Here is a 20269-nt window from a genome sequence, read left to right as displayed (position 1 = left end):
AACCAATGTTATTTAAAAATAAATTGGCAGTATTTGTTGGTGTGGGTTTATATGGGAGGTAGCTAGATTAGTCGTACTGTAAGAATGTACAAAAAACATGAAAAAATAATTAGTGACCATGTTAATGATCTAGTATGTAATGATTGGTCCACAAGGTAATTTCATTCAGTTTTAAACACTAATTTGGGTGTAAATTTCACAGTTAATACAGTTATTGTCTCTACTGTCAAGTGTTTTATGCAATCTGCATGCACTGTGGCTGCTGTCATCCCACATCAGACTCATGCTGCAGATGACCAGATATATCTGAACCAGTTGAGCAGCAGAAGCAAAGTAAGGTGAGCCAGGTGCCATAGAGAACTTGACTGCTCTGCTCATGGTTGGTACCTGAGTTTACCTCATGTAAATGTAAAGTCAGCTTAGGTTCCTGGGAATGTGTGTTTCAATCCAGGCAGCATTCAAAGATCTTTACACACACTAGGACAGCCATTTGGTTTATTATTTTTACAATAAATGTCTTTTATTTTATGGGCATACCCTGCTTTATACAAGGTTTGAACCAAAATTCTGGATTGTGCTTCAAAAAAATCCTTCTCCAGCCCTCATAACTTGTTGGTTTCCAGACCTACAAGTTAAATGTCTTTTTTAATCCATTTCCTGGTAAGTTTAGTACCCTCTTTTTCAAACTCAGTCTAAGTTGAATTTGTGATCTTAAAAAGGATGAAGCCTTGCATATCCAACTCTAAAAATTAGAAGATTCCCTGAGATTTACAAAAAGCTGATAATGAAAAAATGAGTCAGACCTTATTAGATTCCAGTATTAAAGGGTTGTTAAAGAAATCCCTTGGGAAAAATGTCCTGTGTGGAATATAAGTAGCACAGAATAGGTAGAACTTCAGAGAATGTGCAGGCAAGGGGTAAAAAGGGTCCCAGGATGGAAATGCACAGGTAGAAGGATGATATGGAAGGGAATTGTGCTGCAAAAAAAAGTACTGAACAGGAAAGAAGGGTGGAAGGGAAAAATATAAAATGAAGATTTTAGAATAAGTGTATAATTACTTATTTTCAGAAATACTAGAACATTATCATTATAACATAAGCTGAGTTGTGAATATGTAAGTAATGGGATATTGTCGTGATATATCTGAACCAGTTGAAGGTGAAGGAAATGGCTTACACAGTTATCCAAGGAGAGAGTCAGTCAGACCACATTGAAAACAAGAAACTATGGAGCCTGCACATTGTTCTAGAAAGCCAGCCAGTGCATACTGTTTTCTGCTTGTTGATCAGCAATATTCTGATATTGTCCAAACAAGTAGGAGAGTCTGCAATCTTGGCTTACTCAAAACAATTACCTGTTACTGTGATCTGATTATCATGCTAATAGTTGGGCTCCTCTGCTCCTGAAAACCAGTTTGTTGTTTTCTAATACAGGTGAAAAATGCCATGTAACTTCGAAAGATAAAGACAACTGATTTAAATAGTTTAATGAATATTTATCATTATGAAAATCTTGTTATAGACACTTTTTCACTGACTCAACAGTGTATATTTTGTTCTCCTGTGCTCAGGGGGCAGGGGAAAGTACTCTCAAGTAGTACTAATCTTCTGTACTGCTTTCTGGAGTGACCTTATTTATCACATGTGGGAATAAGAGGCAAAGATTTTAAAAACAAAGCTTAAGAAAAGGTCTTGGCAACCTCTGTAGCCCATCTGGACAAGTTACAGACTCTGTCAGTGTTGTTGATCAGACTTGAAGGAATCCCAACTTGCGAAACACCTGAAAAGGCTAGCAGGTGGAATAGCTTTAAAAGGGTTTTTTGTCAGTCTTCCTGGAATTATTAGGTGCCCTTAAGCGTTTGTAACTTGAGTTTTATATGTGGTTTTTATTGTGTTTCCCAGGTTCCCAAAACAAGGTGAAAGCTTAGTAACTCCATGTGGTGATAGACAGGGGAGTTGTCCTAATATACAGCACAGAAATACATTTGAATTTTTTAATTTATGATTGGATAAGTGAAAGTTATACTTGGAGGGTGTGTGGCATATGATATAACACTGTCCTCTGTTGTCCAAGTACTCCTCCCTTGGGGTTTAATCATGGGTTGCTGCAGGCAGAGTTTTTCAACTGAAGGAGGGAGAGGGAGGCCCTGGCTGTGGGTCTTGCTTTCCTAGTGGATGTGCTGGTTGGCTTCCAGGGCAACTTGTTTTATCAGGTTCTTCTTCCTTTTTTTTTTTTTCTTTTTTCTTTTTTCTTTTTTTTTTTTTCTTTTTTACAGAGATACATAGCTGGGTAAAAGGTGGTAATTTACTAATTTTGAGGCTGCTTGTTTACTGCACCTTTCTTTCTCTTAATACTGTCTCAACATTTGCTGTGTTGGTTGTGTGGAATTTGGGAGTTCTTTCTCTTTTTACCCTCCTAGTATGTTTGAAATTTTGCAGAAGAAGGTATTTTCTGTGTGAACTCTCAGCTCTTTCAGAGTTAAACAGAGTATGAACAGGGCATCCAGTGACTGGTGAAAACAGCCAGTGCTTGGTTGCTGCAGAAACCCTTCAGTGTCCTTAGTCCCGACCTTTCCGCCTTCAGCCCTGCGCTGTGTCCCAGGCAGGCGTGACCTTGTGCTGGGTGCAGCTTTCCAGTTCCAGAGGTGACTGTGCTGTGGAAGCAGGGCTTCAGCTCAGCCTCACCATCGTGGCACAGAGCTGGGACTACAGGGAATGTTTTTGAGCTTAGGGTTTAAACCCTGGGAAACAGCAGCTGATTTGGTTGATCTTTATCTTCTGTTAGGATGCACATTCCTAGTGTGTTCAGATCTCTTATGAACACACATCAACAAAGAACAGTTTTTGTCTGCTAACACTGTTTTTAAAATAAGCCAAGTGGTAGCTCTCAGTCTTAATTTTTATTTGTAGTTTTTGTACCACTTGTTTGCCTTCAGTAAAGGGAAAACATTGGTTATCATTGCAAAACAGAGCATTCTCTACCCATTTTGAAAAAGAACCAAATTGCCTTCTGTAAATTGCAAACAAAAGCTTTGAACCAAAAGCAGATATTGGGCAGAGGGAAAAAGGTTTATTCACCAATACATAGGACAGGAAAGCTGTCTCCTTGCCCTGGTACAGGGAGAGAAGCTCAGGTAAAAGGTGATAAAGGTGTCTATTGGAGTCCTCCAGTTAAGATCCATATTCCTTAAAGTAGCTGGGTGTCAGATGAGACTTTGGAGAGCTCCACTGGTGATAGTTTAATGTTTGAGAACAGCAGTGCTTCAAATTACTAAATTCCCAGTGTCTTAATTTATTTTCACCTGTGATACATTATTAAGAAGCTACTAATTCATATTTCCTTGCTATCTAATTATGAATAGTATTTATGTAATGTTCTTATTTGAATTATGTGGGACTTTAATTTTTCTCCCAGTACACTCAAGAGAGGTTACATATGATTCAGGTTTTGTTCCAAGATTGGTTTGGTATTCAATTTAGCACTGTTTTTTAGAAGGAATGGGAAGTACTGTGAGCCTGGTCTTCTGCAGAGCTCTGGTAGTGCAAGTTTTTCTTGTTTCTCAAGATAGTCCTGGAGCAGTCTAAGCCAATTTTAACACTGTTTAGAAACTGTAATGAACATGATACAACTTCCTAACTGTTACAAAAAGTTACATGTGTAATAGTAGGTGACAGCAGAATTATTCATTTGCCTAAGCATGTGTTCTTGCAAGTCTGAACTGCAGTCTGAGGGGGGATAATTTTAAAAAAGACAGTATAATGTTGGTAATCACTCAAAACAAAAATTGAGCATTAGCTACAGAGCTTATATTAAAATAGATGAAGGCAAATTATTGAATAAAACTACATTAGGTCACATCATGTCTTGTTGTAAACACGGTTATTCTGTTTGTAATCTGAACCAAAAAAAGAGAGCAGAAGCCTGCATTCACTCTCGTTCAGCAAAGTTTTGAAGCTGTGCACAAAGTGTGAAGCCCTGCTAAGTTTCTTTTAAAGGACGGTTCCATATGTAAAAATTGACTGTATAAAATATGAATACATGATAAAGTGCTCTTCTGAATTAGAAAAATCCCTGGCTAAGGCAGAAAAACCGTTGCTTTTTATACATTTAAAATGGTAAAGTAGTCTGGACAACTGAAATTGCTGCTTTTAGAGGTAAATTCAAGTAATCATTTTAACTACAGAAAATTAAGAATATTTAATGAAACAGCTCAGGTATTGTGAAATGAGGGTCAAACCTTAGATCCATACTTACGCAAACTTCAGGTCCTGCTGAGTTCATTACGAACAAACATGTCAAAATCTTTCTGTAAGTTACATTCTCCTATAGCAGCAAACCTACAAAATGTGAGAACTTTCTCATGCAGCCAATGGTTTCAAAAAGAGAATTTCAGATTTATAGTCACTAATAAATATGCAAATATGGATTTTTTTTTTAAACTAAATAACAGGAAAGATACTGTGTAAGGGGTTGTAGAGAATGTGGGCCTGGTGCTGAATGGGAATATGGTCACGAAGACCAAGGAGAAGGCTAAAGTGATGGTTGGGGTTTTCTTGCCTCAGTTTTTGAGAAGCAGTTTAGGGAATATGTGAAGGAAGTGGATGTATGAAGGTTCATGGCTGTGATGAGATGCTGCACGAGTGCTAAGGCAGCTGGCTGGTGTCACTGCAAGGTCACTGTCACTAAGTTTTGGGCAGTTCTGGGGACTGCACAAGTCCTCAAGGGAGGCGAGATCCATCGGGAGTGCCGGGTGCTGCTCTGGGCTAGCCAGTACCAGGGGGACATGAATGCAGGGGAGTGAGTCCTGTGAAGGGCTGTGGAGATGGGCAGTGGGGCCTGCCAAGTGAGGGGAGCCCAGAGCACTGTGCCTGCTCATCCTGGAGCTGGAGCATGTCCAGGGCAGGTAAGCTGTGGTACCTGCAGGAGGCTGCAAAGGAGGAAAACCAGATGCTCCTTAGTGGTATCCAGTGACTGGATGAGAAGAAATGGGCACAAATTGAGATACAAGAAGTTCCATTTAAGTGTAAGGGAAAACAAAACCTTTTTTTCCTTTGTACACTGGAGTTGGTGAAACGCTGGAGCAGATTTCCCACAACCCTTGGAAGCTGCCATCTGTGGAGGTGTTCAGTATCTGACTGGATGTGGTCCTGGGCAGCCTGATTGAGCTGACCTAAGCAGGGGCTTGGACCCAGTGGTCTCAAGCAGTCCCTGCCAGCCTCCACCTTCTGTGGCTCTCTGACCTCTTAATTCTTCAGACAGTTCACCCTCAATTGCATCTCTGTTGTTTTCTTCCCAAAGCTCTCAGTTTTAGAGCATCTGGACACACAATGAGCATTTCACAATAAAGGTGGGGAGGTGGTGGGAGATCTAAAGCAACTTTTTGTTTGTTTCTTGTGTATTTCATGGGATTTAAAACTAGCAGTTTCTCTTTGCAGTACTGCAGTCTGGCTCCATTCTCGCATGTGTGTTTAGTCATAGTGTGCTAAAAGAATCTGTATAAATAATCCTGTGTTAAAAAATTCAGAATTTAACATCAATAATTTTAAATAGTTAACAAATATGGTAATAGAGCAAATGTATAACCCCTCTAATCCTGTCTTTCAGTCGTGGCCTGTATATGAAGAAGTATTCAACAAAATGCATGAGCTTGCAGCATTTTTAGACCTGCCTCGTTTTCCAGATATAACAGAAAGCTGCTTTCTTCATCCAGACATGCTGTGCATGAAGTACTTGATGGAAGCTAATTTACCTGGTAAATATTTTTCCTAGACTGAACTGATAAAATTTTTTGTGGTTTATTAAACTCTAGCAAAAAGGCTTAAATTACTACTTCAAAGTGCCTGCTCTTTTCCTTCTAATTTATTCCCATTTCAGTTTGAACTAAAAGATATTCTTTCTATAGAAAGCACCTTCCTCAAACATTCAGAGTACGTGTTATGGGCCCAGATATGCAGGGGCACTCTGATGTTGGCTCTGTAAGACTGTGGAGTGGATACTTCATTTTAAATCTTTCAGTATCCATGTGAACTAAGAGGCAGCTGTTGAATTCATGTGATATATTAACTTTAGCTAAATGTTCATGTAGTTGGGACCTGATTGCTTAGCTCTGAAATTCTCATGTGTAATAATGGCTGTATATTCTTTAATAAAGAATATATTTTGTGTATTATATAATATTGTATATTACTATTTATTTTAATATTAATTGATGTTGTATGACAGATCAGCTTCTGTCTCACTTAATTTGTATTTTAGTTCTGAAATCATACATAGTATAAGTATTGATTTTTTTTGTCTATCCTAAAATGAAATCTTAAATATTGACTTGTCAAAGAAAGACCAGTATGTCCTAGTATGTGAACTCTCTGTTAGGTTTACCATATCTTCTGTCAAATACCATTGTGACTGAAGATGAGTTACACAGACAAGTGGCCTGTAAATTTTTTTTCTCAAAACATTCCAACAGTTCATAGTAGGGGAGAGAATTATTGTGTTATTTTGCAGTTAATTACAATGAATAAAAGTGTTTGGTTTTTCTGTTTATTCACAGTTGAATGAAGAGAAGATAACCAACAGGTTTAGGGCTAAAATTCTGGAGTACTAATTCTGATTGTGTAATTTTATGCCAGTATTGTGATCTCATAGAGGATTACATTATTTTACAGATTGTGAAGTATCAATTGAATCCAAAAAAAGGCTGAAAATTTGTCATTTTCAGATCTTTTATAGAGAAATGTAAAGCTAAGTACTCTTTGAAAGTGGGTGCAGAAGAGGAATGTATTCTCCTTTTCCAGGCAACTAAGATTTTTATCATGTATAAGCACTTTCTAAAAAATTGGAAAGGGCTGCTGCTGTTGTCTAACAACTCAAAAAAGGCAATGAATTGGGAGTGTTAAAGGACACTACATGCCAGTGAATAAACTATTCTATGTATCTAGAATAAAACTAAATACGCTTCTAGTACTTACAAGAAAATTTAATTTCCACTTTTTTTTTACTTTTACTGTTATGTGTGAGAGGATTAAAAACGAGTTCCTACGGAACTCTTTGTAAGCAGCAGGAGGGTAAGTACAGCTGGATTAAGGTTGTACTTAGTCATACATTGCTAACCTTTGTGGAATCTGATGGTGATGTAATCAACTCCTGTATTTCTTGCTGAACAGGAAAGGTGAGAAATTTGGGGGATTTGTATCTGTGAAAAATAAGCAGAGTAATAAGAGCCTGTGTAGATAGCCTGCTGTGGCTCTTGGAGCTGCAGCTGGATCTCCCTGGCACAGCTCTGCCAGGGAGCAGCCAGTGTGCCCTGCCACCAGCAAGCTGCTCTCCATGCCCAGCCAGCTCCTTTACAGCCAGCCCTGCTCCTCCTCTGGGCAGGGCTGATTCCCACCATGGGTGTTCACTCAGGAAAAAAGTTTGTGCCAAGTTTTTTGCTTTTGGGGATTTTTTTGAAAATACGTTTATGTGGATTTGCAGTAGGCTTTCCCACAAAAATGTTCAGGATGATCTCACTACGTTGTTCAAGAAACATCAAAGCACTATAAAATATGTGAATTTTTTATTCTCCATATGAATATATAAGTCACAAGTGTTTTCCATGTAAGCACAGTGAAGGATGCCTAGTATTTTTAAAAGTATCCAAAAATACTCCTCAGTCCGAATAATATGGCTGTCAAATAGTCCTAAAAGACCCTAAGCAGTGTTTTCCTCAAATGGGCAACATATTTGCACTGTAAAAATATTTCTAGCTTGTCTTAATATTTAATATTTTTATTTTTGTTAATCAGATGAATTGCATAATTGGACTTGTCGAGTGGTGAAAAAGATTGGTATTGGAGAAGTGGATTTCCTGACTCTAACGCCTGGAAATAAGTCAACAAGAAAAGTGAAATATGATGTTCTTGCTGCAGCAGTTATTGTAGTTGTGCTTAAATTATTGTTTTTATTAGATGATCACTATGAATGGTAAGTGTACAGACAAATCTGTAGCAACCCTCAAATTACAAATACTGCAAATGCTTGTCTCTGATCGTTCTTTCTTTAGAGTTAAATTTATACTACTGGAATTTCACTTAAGTTCAGTAGCTTAAACCATACACTTGAAGGCATTTTAGACATGAAATATTAGTTACTTTTAAAATTCGTTGGGTTTTATCTGATACTTGGAATAAAATTAGGATGTCATTTTTGTCCATTGTATTTGAACTTCATGTGAAAAGTGCAGTATTTGGATCTACAAAACAGCCTGATTTTTCAATTTTTTTTACAGGTTACTTTCAGAGTTTGCTGAAGAAAGAAATAAAAATAACACAGAAGGTACATAAATATTCTAGTAGAAACAGTGTTATTTTGTAAATGAGACAGTTTTGCAATCAGGGTTAGAAAGACTTTTCTTATTGATCATGAAAATGTGTTTTTGTCATTCATTAAGGGCAAATTTTATTCAGAGAAGAGTAGATCCTGTTCATGTAAAATGGCCTCGGTGTACCTGCACAATTCTTATTGTTTGGGGTAGGGGAGTTTGGTACACATTTTGCTGGGTGCCTCTCTGCTTCTGCTTGTGCATGTTTGCCTCTTGGTTTGGAGTTTTATGTGTGGTAGGTGGAGATGAATGGATATGCTGTGAAAAGGGAGCACACTTTGATCGTAAATAGCAGATACTTACTAGGGGCATCAAACCACATTTATGATAAAATCCAAACTTGTTTAGTCTTGTTAAATAAAATGTCTTAGTGTGTAACATATTTCAGATGTAATCTAGTTTCTTAGTCCAAATAATCCTGAGAGAGTGTGGAAAAGCTAGCAGCAATTAAGATGGAGAAGATAATGGTGTGAACATGGTTCTTTGAGGGCAGAAAGACCAAATCAAAGATTAGAAATCTTCAGGAAGATGTTTCATGGCCCAATCCAAATCACAGTTGAAGATAAGATCCAAGATGTGTTGCAGTGATTTATCTGTTAGGCCTTTTTTCCAGTTTTGGGTCATTTTGACCCTTCTGGTGCTTTATTTAAAATTTTGGTCCATAATAAAATTATGGTGTTAGTTCTGTATGAGCTCAATTACTGCTGTAACTAGAGACAGTCATCACTGTTAACTAAAACTGGTAATTTTCACATTCAGGTGGATACACAAACTTATGGTGGATTTTTTATTTTCCTTTTTACTTCCCTTGAAAACTTGAAGTACATGATAGTGACAGGAGTGGGGAGTTGTGCAACTGCTTTACAAGCTGAGGCTCATTAATGTCTTAATGGGGTTTCTCCCTTATTAACAAGTCTCATTGCCCTTGGGAATTAACAGCTCATTCTTTGCCCACTGTTTTACTTTAAAATCTGCTGGTGCAAATGATCCATGTGCTCTGTTCTGTTGTCCCTATGTTTAAGATGTCAGGGTGATGGTGAGCAGCTGCACGGAGGAGCTGATGTGAGAATTTCTGTTAGACGACTGATCAGTGCCAGAGCTCAAAACTGCCTCTGGCATTTTCCCAAAGTTAGAGTGCTTAAATGAATAATAGTTAATAGCAAGTTTTAAAGATTCAGTTTATGTTGACTCCATTCTCAACTATCCATTCTCTAGTCCATTTTTTTTAAATTAAAAAATAGTATTTCAGCTCCTACATTTCTTCAAGTTACACTGGAAGCAGTACAATAGAAAGTTATATTTACCTACTGTGTGTGTTCTGTGAACTGCACACATCCACAATATGGGTTTTGTTCAAATAAAAGGTGATTGAGGTCTATATAGATGCATGTGTGTATACAGAGCTGTGTATTTTCCAGTCAGCTCAGCTACATGAATGTCAGACCAGCAGTACTGGCCAGGTGAAGGGTTATTACAGTGTAGCATCATGTCTCTGACAATGGGCTTGGATGTGATAGATGCTTAATAATTCATATAAAGTTTAACACAAATTTCTAACACCTCCCACACTGCTCTCCCAGCAATTTAGGAGCATTTACTTAAACCTGGGGGTTTAAGGAGCTGATAAAAGAAGTTGTATCCAGACCTTTGAATTTCAAGGACTGCTGAGGGGTCTTTGTTCCTTTCATGTGTCTCTTGCTTTTTGAGACCATCTATGTTTTTAGAATCTAGATATTCTGAGGCAATACAAACAGCAGAAATGCAAATAATACAAAAGGTATATAAGTTTGATTGTAAGAACAGTGCATTCACCTTCAGGAGAGTTTGGACAGCTGGCTGGCAAAGCTGAGCATGACGCAAGCATCGCATGCAGTGCAGCTCGGGCCATGGGGAAATGCAAAGTCTGGTTAATTCACAATGCAGATATTCCACCCACAGGGAACAAGAGTTGATTATTTTTAAATATATAAATCTACACCATATTTCTGTTTGGAATTCTTATCCTTACTGTACCCAGTTGGTCTGCTTCAGTCTTGTGCCTCTTTGGAGGATCATTGATAAAGGTGCTGCTAAATGTCCTATGTCTTCATGTTTTGGCATGTGCTGGTAAATACTTGTTCACATATCAACAAGTGAAGTTTCTGTGCTCCAAACCATGAGAGGCTGATATGAAGACCATTGTCTAGTTTATCTTCCCAACCCTGTAAGTTTTCATGGGTAGTGGGATAGACAGTGGGGAGCTGATGAAACTATGTGAAATTTTGCATGTGATCTTCTTTAGGCATTATTTGTTTAAACTTAAGCTTGATGCATAGTTTCATTAATCCATTGAATTCAACTTTGAAACATTTGAAGGCCACTCCACACAGTGAAGAATTGATTTAGTAGAGAGGAGGTAGTTTTTAGGTTTACCTTTCCAGAAAAGAGGGAAAAGGTTTGACTTATGCTAAATCAATGAAATCTAAGATACGAGACTTCTTTGCACTTCCTGTGACATGCTGTTCTTTCACTCCATTTCTGCATTTCTCTTTCTTACAGAATTATTAGATCAACTGTGTTTTCTTTAAGCACATTGAATTTGGGGTAGTTTGTGTACAGGTACAAGATGCATGGTCTAACTGCTTGGAGACCTTTTCTGTCATATCTTTCATTTCTTCCCAAACTAAAGTGTGTATGTTTTATTCAGGGGGCCCATATTTTGAGTTCAAGAAGTGGTATGAGGTGGTAAAACATTCATTGGATGTGAAGCAAAGGAAACTGGATGAAGAAAAAGCCAAGTAAGAGATTTTTAAGTACGTTTTTAAGGTAGACAGTTCTGCGTGAACTCCTGATCCCTACAGAAATTAAAAAAAAAAAAGTTGGAAATTTGTTCCACATATCCATTCACCAAGCTTGAGTGAATAGAATGACTAAATCACTGTCTTAATTTTCTATTTATACTCATAAGCTTTATCCAGGTTATTTATTAAATGCTCACTTACTGTGAAAAATAGCTTATACAATTAACTGATTACAGTAGATCTAGGCTAACATGTCTTGATTCGCCTGCTCAGAAAAAGATTTCCTTTATATGTTGGAGGGGCAGTGGCTTTTAATAACACTAAATATTAGATTATTTTTATTTTAATTTAAAACTTTAGCAGCATTTATAATAAGTTATTATTCATTTATTCGTTTGGTCCAGCTTTCTTTTTGTTAACAGTTCTTGTATCTCTTACTGGTAGGTATCTGTGGAGATGTGAAAAGCCATTGTTTTATTCAGTCAAGAATAAATCTAAAGCTCTAAAGAGAAGACGTGAGTAAACTTTGTTTCTTCCCAGAAACACAGAAATCTACTCCAACTTTTCCCATCATAGATCTTCAGCTGTGACTGATAACATTTAGATCTTAAAATATTTTGTCTCCTCTCTTTCATCTCTGGGTACAATTAATGTAGTACAGTTTTACAACCCGTGGCTGGAATTTTTCAAACATGCACAGCTGAAACTGCCTTTGCCAGTCTTCCCAAGAACCTACTGAACCATGTCTCAGGATGAGTGCTCTTGTCCTCATCTTCTCTAGTTTGCCTTTTTATCACTGTTCCTCCTGAGTTGTCAGCCTTCCATAGCTTTCCTGTCTGTTTCCTCCTTTAGTTTCTTGAATGCTTTGGTGTGAATATCCCAGTATGTCCTTTAGTAGATCTTGCATGTCCCTCTTCTCTCCACTCCTTCTTGCAATCCTCTACAGAAAGCAAGGAGGGCTTTACTTGCATAGCCAGCTTCGTGTGGTCAGAATGCAGGTACAGCTGCTGAATTTTAGTAGCTCTGCAAGTACTTGTGAGAAGTTTCTGGGGTTTGTGTTGACATAAAAGCAAAGAAACAAAACAACAAAACCCCACTTATCTGCAGAAATAAAGAAAACCAGAATTTTATTCAGCCAAATTAAATCTGGAGTTCTTCATTCTACTTTCTAAGTTATCCAGAAAGCAGCAGGTATTTGGAGAGGGATATTAAGTATGGCAAGTGGTATTTTTCCTTTTATATGTTCTTTCAGTTTTTGGAAGTGACTGGTTCAGGGACTTCTAAACCAGTTGTAAAATCCTATTTGCTTTGAATTACACATGTTGGATTTCCCTTCAAGAATGCGAGGTTTGTTTTTTTTTTTTTAAGTACTTACTCTTCAAAATCCTGTTGGGATGATTCTGCAGTCAAGTCATGTTCCGTGGACAACCATGTTTAGATGTATTTATTTCAAGGTGATAATTTACTCAGATGCCCTTTAATTCCTGCATTTATAGGAAACAAGATTCCTCTTCTGGCTCTGCTTCTCTTGGAGCTAGAAGAGGACCACTTAGATTACAGAGCTTTGTCATAATGTTGTGAGCAGGAATATCACGTGATTGCAACTGGGCAGGATTCATCTTAAAACAAATGTACCATAATAGAGACAGTGCTCTAGAACAGTTACATGCTGGGTACAGATTTTCAGAAAGCTTCCTAAACCTTTGATTTTGATCATAAATTTTAGTGTCATCTTGAAAGATAAACTTCCCAGTCCTTGGATTTGTCCTTGGATTTTAGGAGGTTTTTTCCTTTGGCTTTTTTTTTCTTCAATACCTTAATGAGTTTATTTAAATACAGCTCATAAAAATAAGTTAAGCTCCAACAATGTTTTTAACCTGCCTTTTATCCTAGAGAAACGAGGCATGGGCAGTCATACAATGTGTGCTGATCTGTCATGATACCTTCTTTGCCTTCTGAGCCTCAGTAACTTAGGAAAGCTTGTTGTACATCCACTAGCAGCAGGCAAACATGGAATGGTTTTTTTGTTGTTGTTGTTGGGGTTTATTACCAGTTGAAATTTGCACCATGAAAAGCTTAACCTTCAATCCATGTGTGTATGAATGTGCTTTCTATGAGCATAAAAATCCTGGGAGTATCAAATGGATTTTACAGGTTTTACTTGCAGGAATGTTTTAGAGTGCCCCACTACTAATATCATTAGGTACAAAAGACATGGCATTTTTAATTATGTTTCAAAATGTTTCACTAAAGCCTTTAAAGAGGATGGCAGAGATAACCTAGAGACTTCCAGGATTTCTCAGTCTTTCAAGCAGAGGTTAAAAAGAAAAAAAAAATTAAAAAGCACAAATTCCCCATTTTCTTCTTATATTAATCACTTCTAAACAGTATTCTGGTACTTAATACTTTTGCATTTGTTTCTTTTGTTTCTCTTTGCACAGAAATGGTTGTGAACTTACAAAATCAGTTTGGCAAGCTAGCTGGTTCAGTGCAACGTGCTGAAAAGCCAAATCCTTCAAGTTTTCAGTTAAGTTGGTCTGAAGAAAACACAGATGGGAGTTGTTTTCACGGACATAGCCTGAAGGGAATTTTGCAAGAAAAACGTGGTTTACTGACAGCCCTGAACCCTGACTATTGGCTGTGTACAGTTAAACTGTGTAATGAGAAGTAAGTATTCACTTTTTGCTAAATACATTTTGGAAAGTTCTCCTGAAAGTAAAGTCCTATACATATATTTTTGCAAATGACAAATGCAGGGTGTGTGCACAGCTATGTGCTCACATACAGTTACAATCATTTCTAAAAGGGGTGTGTGAGGAATGGATAGTCTTGGACTACAAACTGTAACATGAAGAGTGATCAAAGTGAGCTTATGAGAAGAGAGGAGAAGAGACAAAATCAACAACAAGAGTCACATGGCAAGAGTAGCAGCTAGGTGCAAACACTCACTTCATTTCTTTTCAGTGTTTTATAAAAGTATTTGTGATGCAACTCTCCCGAGAATGGAAAAACAGTCTCATTCCTCTCCTCCCTGGCCTCTAAAAAAGCATAGAAAATTAATTTTCTAAATCACTATACTGATTTTTTGATGGCCTTAATCACAATGACTTCTGGGTCATATACCAGACTTTGGTTCTGCAGTTGGTTGTATTATGAAACCCTAATCCAGAAGAGGAATGTACTGGTGAATATCAGTGAAGATCACCTCTGTAGCTGGCTTGGAGTCTCCTGAATTTCTCATGTGTGCTATTGGAAAGTGGGGTTTTTTTTGAAAGAAGGTTTGGTTACATTCATGTGAAATGAGATTTCATTTGTCTGTTGAGTAACATGTGAAATCTCTATCTGGTTTGTAATTTGAAATGGTATTCAGAGATCAATAGCCCCTATGCAGTCTTAGCAATACAGTCCTGATTTTAAAGCATTACATTCCCTTTGAAAGCAGCTGGGTTTTACAAGCATGCAGTCTTCTCTGTCCTTCAGTGGGTTTATTTGCTTATCTTTATTTTCCTTTTCACATTACTTTTCACATACCCACAGTGACATAAATGGGTTGGAATAATGTAAGCACAGTGTTACATTACAAGAGGTTTGGTTATATGGATTCATTCTTTTCTATGAATAAGAACCTTTTTTTTTTTAAGGGAGTAGAGGTAATAATCCTTTTACCACAGATTTGCGTAAATCTTATGTACACATTGAATGAGTGGATATTTCGATGTATGTTTGTGTGAATAATCTTCCATGCAAAGTCTGTTTTTAAACCTACATTTTCATATGTAATATATTAAAATGTTAATGGCAAACTGTCATAGCCTTCATGAAACAAGATTTGAATTTAAATTCTTACCGGTTAAATTTCCCATTATATCATTTGCAATGCAAGTATCAAGTACACATCTGACACTTAACATTGGAAAACAACATCTACTCCCTCAGATATGAGGGTTTATCCTCTGTGCATGTAGAATAGAACTAAAAAAAAATCTTACAAATTCTCTTTATCTAAAAATCAGCATGGCCTAACAGGGCTGCTGTAATGCTTTATTCCTGGGACCAAAGTATGATTACAGCATCAGCAAAGCTGAGATCAGTCAAATGATTGGTGAAATGCTTTTACGTTTTATTTTAAAACTTTGTTTTAAACTGGATTCTAAACTGATTTGCTGTTCTATTTACTATTTTCTATAATTCTGCTATTCTATTTATTTTATTCTATCTAAACTATTTGGTATTACACCTAAGTCTTTGGGTGACAGGAGTGGTACTCAGTGTTCGTAAAGGTCTTTTCCAGGCTAAAGGACTATACAATTCTATGCATGATGAGGTGCTACAGTGTGTGAAAAATGTTGTCATGCTTTTGGGGGGTGTGAGGTAGGGCAGAGGATGGGATGTATGGCATGAGAGACCTCATTCCAGGTTTCCAGTGTGCCAGGCTTGGGGAGGCTTTGAACAGACTGTGCTCCCTGAAGTGCGGCTTGCCTGGCACTCAGGACGGGTCTGGCTGTTCCTCCAGTTTGAGGGAAAATGTAAATGTTTGCTGGGCCAGAGGGAGTGAGCAAATGACTTTATAGTCTAGTAATTAGCACACTTACCTGTAAATTGGGACAGACAGATCCCAGTCGTTGTTCTGGTGAATATTTAAGACAGCTGCTCTGAATCAGACACAGGGAACATTTTAAACTGCTTCTCTACATCCCAAGGCAATACCTAGTAAGTTAGAAGATGTATAGGGTTTATGGGTGAATATAGCACCTGAACCCCCATATCAATGTACAGTGTTTTTATTTAAAAATTGAAACTTTGTAGTATTTTAAACTAAATTTGAGCCTTATCCAGTTTGGTGTTTTTCTAACCTAGGTTGGTGAACTTAATGTTTACAGAGGTATCTCTGCAGCTCGTCCTCTGTGTCATCTTTTGTTCGGTCTGACACTTGTTACCAACAAGTCTAGTCTGCTATTTTCATTATGTACTTCACCAATAAAATCACCTCATCATTTTCATTAACACTTTGACCACAAAAGCTACAAAATAATGAAGCAGAAGGCTGCTACAGCACTAATTACTTTCTGTTGACCTCATCAGTGTTTGCTCCAATGTTTCCTATGTTACTCCATTGACTTAATTTAGCTTTTCTCTCTTGTTTCTAGACATGTAATTTGTATTTAGCACACAAAGGCAATGGACAATAAATGAATGGGTTATTATCCCATGACATAGTGTCAGGAAGATGAGAGGGGAACCCCATGGAGAGAGAAGAACAGAGTAAAGACCCTAAGGTGTCAGAATTGGATAGTCTTAGAAATTTAAAAAATAGGGTGAGGTAATCATTTTAATACTTTGCTACATTTGCAGAAAGCTGGAAGAACAAACAGTGATTCCATTTAGTCCTGAAAGGCAAAAAATGTATTCTTTGCCTGGCTGAGTAAGATCCTGATTCATAGTGCAGGAAGCTATAGTGGCTTTTTCTTCTTAGTGTGTTTGCACCAGCTCTGAAGATACCTTGATTCAGTTCATGGTTTTGCAGGAGTGGATCACTTCCCAGGAATCAACACTGTAAACTAGAATTGTGATTTATGCTGTTGGTAAAATGTAAAGTTTGTCTCTAATTACAGTTTAATATATAAATGCTAGCTAAATACTAAATGCACTTGTAATTTAGGGTTTTTGTTTTCTCCCCATTTCTTTTCAGATTGTGTGGTCATCTGGCTCATTACAAAGAAGTGGAGTTTCCCCAGAGTTACCATTTTGTACTAGGGTTGTTCTCTTTTCTTCTGAGGATTCAACCCTCTTATATCCATGATGAGGTGTGTATGATAGAACACAAACTTTTTAATAAAAAACTCTATAAAAAACTAAAATACAACAGAGTGCTAAGGAAGTGAAAAAGACTTAAAACCTCCAGTATTAAACCCATGTAAATTATTTGGTTGGATCCCAAACCATGGTATTAAATCTAAACTTATACCAATTCTTTTGTCTCATGAACATTTTTTGTAATGATAGGAGTGCTGAGATCTACTATTGTACTTCAGTTTTAGTGTCATTTTATCTGTAACTTAAGTCACTGATACTGTGAAAGGAAACTGCCAAGGAAACTGTTCATGACCACTTATTTCATTAATTTGCATCAGAGCCAACAGGAAGCTGTGAAATCACCATTTTTTGGGCACTATTGTACATATTTTGAGTGTACTGGACATGACATTAGCATGACATTGTGAGATTTTGCAATTAAAATACCTATTTTTTTACCTACCATTGTATGATAGTAAATATATTTCTAGAAAATAATGTTTATTTTGTTTTTAAATACAATGTTAAATAAAAGAAGCATTTGGTTAATGTTGTCATTGCAGTGAGTTTTTTCTTTATTATTTCTAAACAGCATTCCAGTTCTTCTGGAACCACTCTGGCACTGTTTTCTACATTTCCTTGCATACTCTATATTTCCCAGTCTCTTGTTATGCCAGAGACTCTCATTTAGGTTAACACCTTTCAGGTCCAAGTTCCACTTCAGGCTTCACAGATTTTGCAGATACTTTTGTACCTAGTATAAAATCTGATCCTATTTCTTGTGCAGCAGTAACTGCCAGGTCCTCCTGTCATTCTTCTTTTGCAAGGCTACTGTTAAAGCCTTGAATTTCTTCTGACCACTTTGTAATGCAGCATCTTCAGCAGCTGGCCATTCCACCAGTTTCTCATGCTCAATCTTATTTATGCACCATGTTTGTATAGTGTCCCAGACGACATGTAAATGAAGTTGGGTGCTGCCACTACATGAAAGACACCATAACAATATACATACACATGTTGAACCTAGATGCTGTGTAGATACCCAGATGAATAATGCTGCTTTCAGCTGCATGAAATTAAATTCATCATTTCCAACCATCAGTACAGAGTACAGAACTTACCAAATCTTTTTGATCAAAACCAACAGCTATTTCTAAGCATTATTATAACTAAGAAAAATGGTGCCTGCAGACTTGACAAAGAGTAATGACTTCCTCCCTGAGCAAGGGCTTCAGTGAGATGTAATCTGGGAGGGTAATCAGTTCAGTGAGCAGATCGCAAATGGTTTAAACCATGAAGTTGTTGAAAAATTGGGAACAGGTGAATGATAGGAGAGGTGATGTGCCCTACCTGTCTGGAGCAAAAGTGGTATTTCACATACAAGCAGGGCAGACAGGACTATTAAAAGTAAGTTTTAATACTTACATGGCAGTGCTGGCAAACCGGGAGGCTTTGCTGGCTCAGTAGAGGCAGGAGGTGATATGGGGTCCTGATTTGGGGTGACACAAAAGACACAGTTTGGGTGAGAGGTTTTGCTTTTTCAGGTATTTTAATTAGTTATTTGCAGCACAGGGATGTGACTAACAGGCAGCTGAGAAGGCATCGTTTCAGCCATACAGCACTAAACTGTGCTTGCTGTGGGAAGAGGAAAGAGACTGAATTATTACTGGGTTATATGTGTTAAGAGATTTCGTAAGTGGGCACAGGGTAGTATGTCTAAATCTATTGCCACGCTGTGCTAGATACCTCAGACTTCTGGCAAGGTGTGTCTGAACTGATGTTTACGTTAGTGGACTTGGAACATACCAGTTTAAATCTCCTCTTGTGTCTGGCGTTTGTGTTTTAAAATTAGCCATTACCTATTATGTTTGACCTCACCTGAGTCAATTACTAATATTTGTAGGTATTTAGTAAAGTTAGTGTTTGTACTTTTTTAGATGAGTATTTGTATCAGTTGAAAATCCACAGAAGTGTAATAGACATTGTCACTCTTTTCAACAGTGCTGGCTCAAATGTCCGAAAGCATCTCATTCTTTTTACTGTAATACCTGTTAAAGTTTTGAATTAACTATCTAAAAGACACCTCGGTATACCTAAAGGATTAACTTAATTCAGAAGTCTTTATTTGAAGGACTTACGTACTTAATTATAGGTAGAACTTTCTTCTAAAACTACTGTAGCAGTAAAATCTGAGCTTCACAAATTAAAAATAGTGTGCTCATTGTTACAAACACAAGAAAGCTCCTTTAGATGTTAGACTAAATTAAGGCTGTACTTTAATAAACTGGCATAAAGCTTGCAGTTAATCATCAAGAGCCATGTGCCTTCTGGACACACAGGCTAAGAGTCAGATTTAAAATAAAGGGTGTGCCCAAAAATGCTTTTTGTTCGTTCTGTGGAGTTTAATCAATCACCACTTGTGTTGGAGTGATGGTGTTTGAGGAGCTGACGAGCCCCAGGAGTGCCTTATCTCGGGTGAAGAGTGGCGGAGCTCTCCCGGGCAGCTGCTCCCAGCGCGGATGGCAGCAGCCGGAGGCGGGGCTGCCGGCCGGACAGACAGACAGACAGCTGCGGGCAGAGCCCAAGGGCAGGGTGTCTGCGCCGCCCGCACTGCCAGTCACCGCCTCTCGGCCTGGAAATGACTGCTCCTTTCTCTAGCTAGTTGCTGAAAGTGTCCAGGTAAAGCTCAGCTACTTTTTTTGTACCTAATCCCTTGTAAATTTTGAGTAAAAGAGTCTCCCCTTGTTTAGTTTCTTACTCTAAAATTTGAACGACAGTTCTTAAGTGTATAGATAAAGGCAAGTGGGGGTTTTAGAATAAACTTTTTAAGCATTATATACTGAGAAGAGTTAATTAATTATTAACTTAGACAATAGCAAATCAGTTATTCTAAGATCTTTATGTGCCTTCTAAAGTGAATTTTCACTTTTTCCTACTTGATGTGTTAGAAAAAAGTGTGTTTAAATAGGCAAAAGTAACTTGGCTTTACAAATTCTCCTAAATGCAAGCTTTCTGTTGTTTTGCTGGAGAAATACAACAGATAATTAATTTTCTTTTGAAAGGCACAGCCTTCAGCAGAATTGGTATTTTGCCCTTACTAGTTTTTCACTACATCAGTGTGTCTGTGTTCTCAGTATGAACTTAATCTCAATCAAATACATTTTTCTTTTCAGAGTCTTGCTGTTGTCCAGACATGAAGGGGAGGCGTTTGCCTTACACAGAGTGAAGGGCCTGAACCTGATTTAACCAGAGAATGAGAATCAGCAAAGCCCAGTGCCTGTAAGCAATGCTAGTCTAATTTATTTGCCATAGTGTATTGCATGGGCTTCACTGCAA

General features: G+C 37.6%; 2 protein-coding genes and 1 long non-coding RNA gene across 9 annotated transcripts in view; 2 read left to right on the top strand and 1 right to left on the bottom strand.

Annotated features, from left to right (window-relative positions):
* Window positions 1-17482, top strand: part of TAF1B (TATA-box binding protein associated factor, RNA polymerase I subunit B) — a 45474-nt gene extending 27992 nt beyond the window's left edge. For all 3 annotated transcript variants that reach the window (XM_064411970.1, XM_064411968.1, XM_064411969.1), the window contains 7 exons: window positions 5606-5753; window positions 7786-7963; window positions 8268-8314; window positions 11047-11137; window positions 11585-11655; window positions 13582-13807; window positions 16830-17482. In XM_064411970.1, the coding sequence (XP_064268040.1) occupies window positions 5606-5753; window positions 7786-7963; window positions 8268-8314; window positions 11047-11137; window positions 11585-11655; window positions 13582-13807; window positions 16830-17022 (954 nt within the window). In that variant the 3' untranslated portion in view covers window positions 17023-17482. The remainder of the gene's footprint in view (window positions 1-5605; window positions 5754-7785; window positions 7964-8267; window positions 8315-11046; window positions 11138-11584; window positions 11656-13581; window positions 13808-16829) is intronic.
* LOC135296059 (uncharacterized) lies at window positions 7943-15886 on the bottom strand. The gene is made up of 3 exons (XR_010358112.1): window positions 15733-15886; window positions 14090-14178; window positions 7943-11194 (listed from the first exon to the last, which is right to left on the bottom strand). It is a non-coding gene; the product is annotated as an uncharacterized LOC135296059 (long non-coding RNA).
* Window positions 17483-19465: 1983 nt separating the features above from the next.
* Window positions 19466-20269, top strand: part of GRHL1 (grainyhead like transcription factor 1) — a 46533-nt gene continuing 45729 nt past the window's right edge. For 2 of the 5 annotated variants that reach the window (XM_064411966.1, XM_064411960.1), the window contains exons 1-2: window positions 19561-19612; window positions 20107-20212. Coding sequence is in view for 1 of the 5 variants with exons in the window: in XM_064411964.1 (XP_064268034.1) it covers window positions 20187-20212 (26 nt within the window). In the remaining 4 variants the exon portion in view is untranslated. Of the gene's footprint in view, window positions 19613-20106; window positions 20213-20269 lie in introns of all 5 variants that reach the window. The other 3 variants (XM_064411964.1, XM_064411963.1, XM_064411961.1) reach the window with 3 other exon arrangements.

This window comes from Passer domesticus, chromosome 3 (genome assembly GCF_036417665.1).
Source record: "Passer domesticus isolate bPasDom1 chromosome 3, bPasDom1.hap1, whole genome shotgun sequence".
NCBI lineage: Eukaryota > Metazoa > Chordata > Aves > Passeriformes > Passeridae > Passer > Passer domesticus.
The sequence above is the reverse complement of the archived record's forward strand: the minus strand, read 5'-3'. Positions and strand labels throughout refer to the sequence as shown.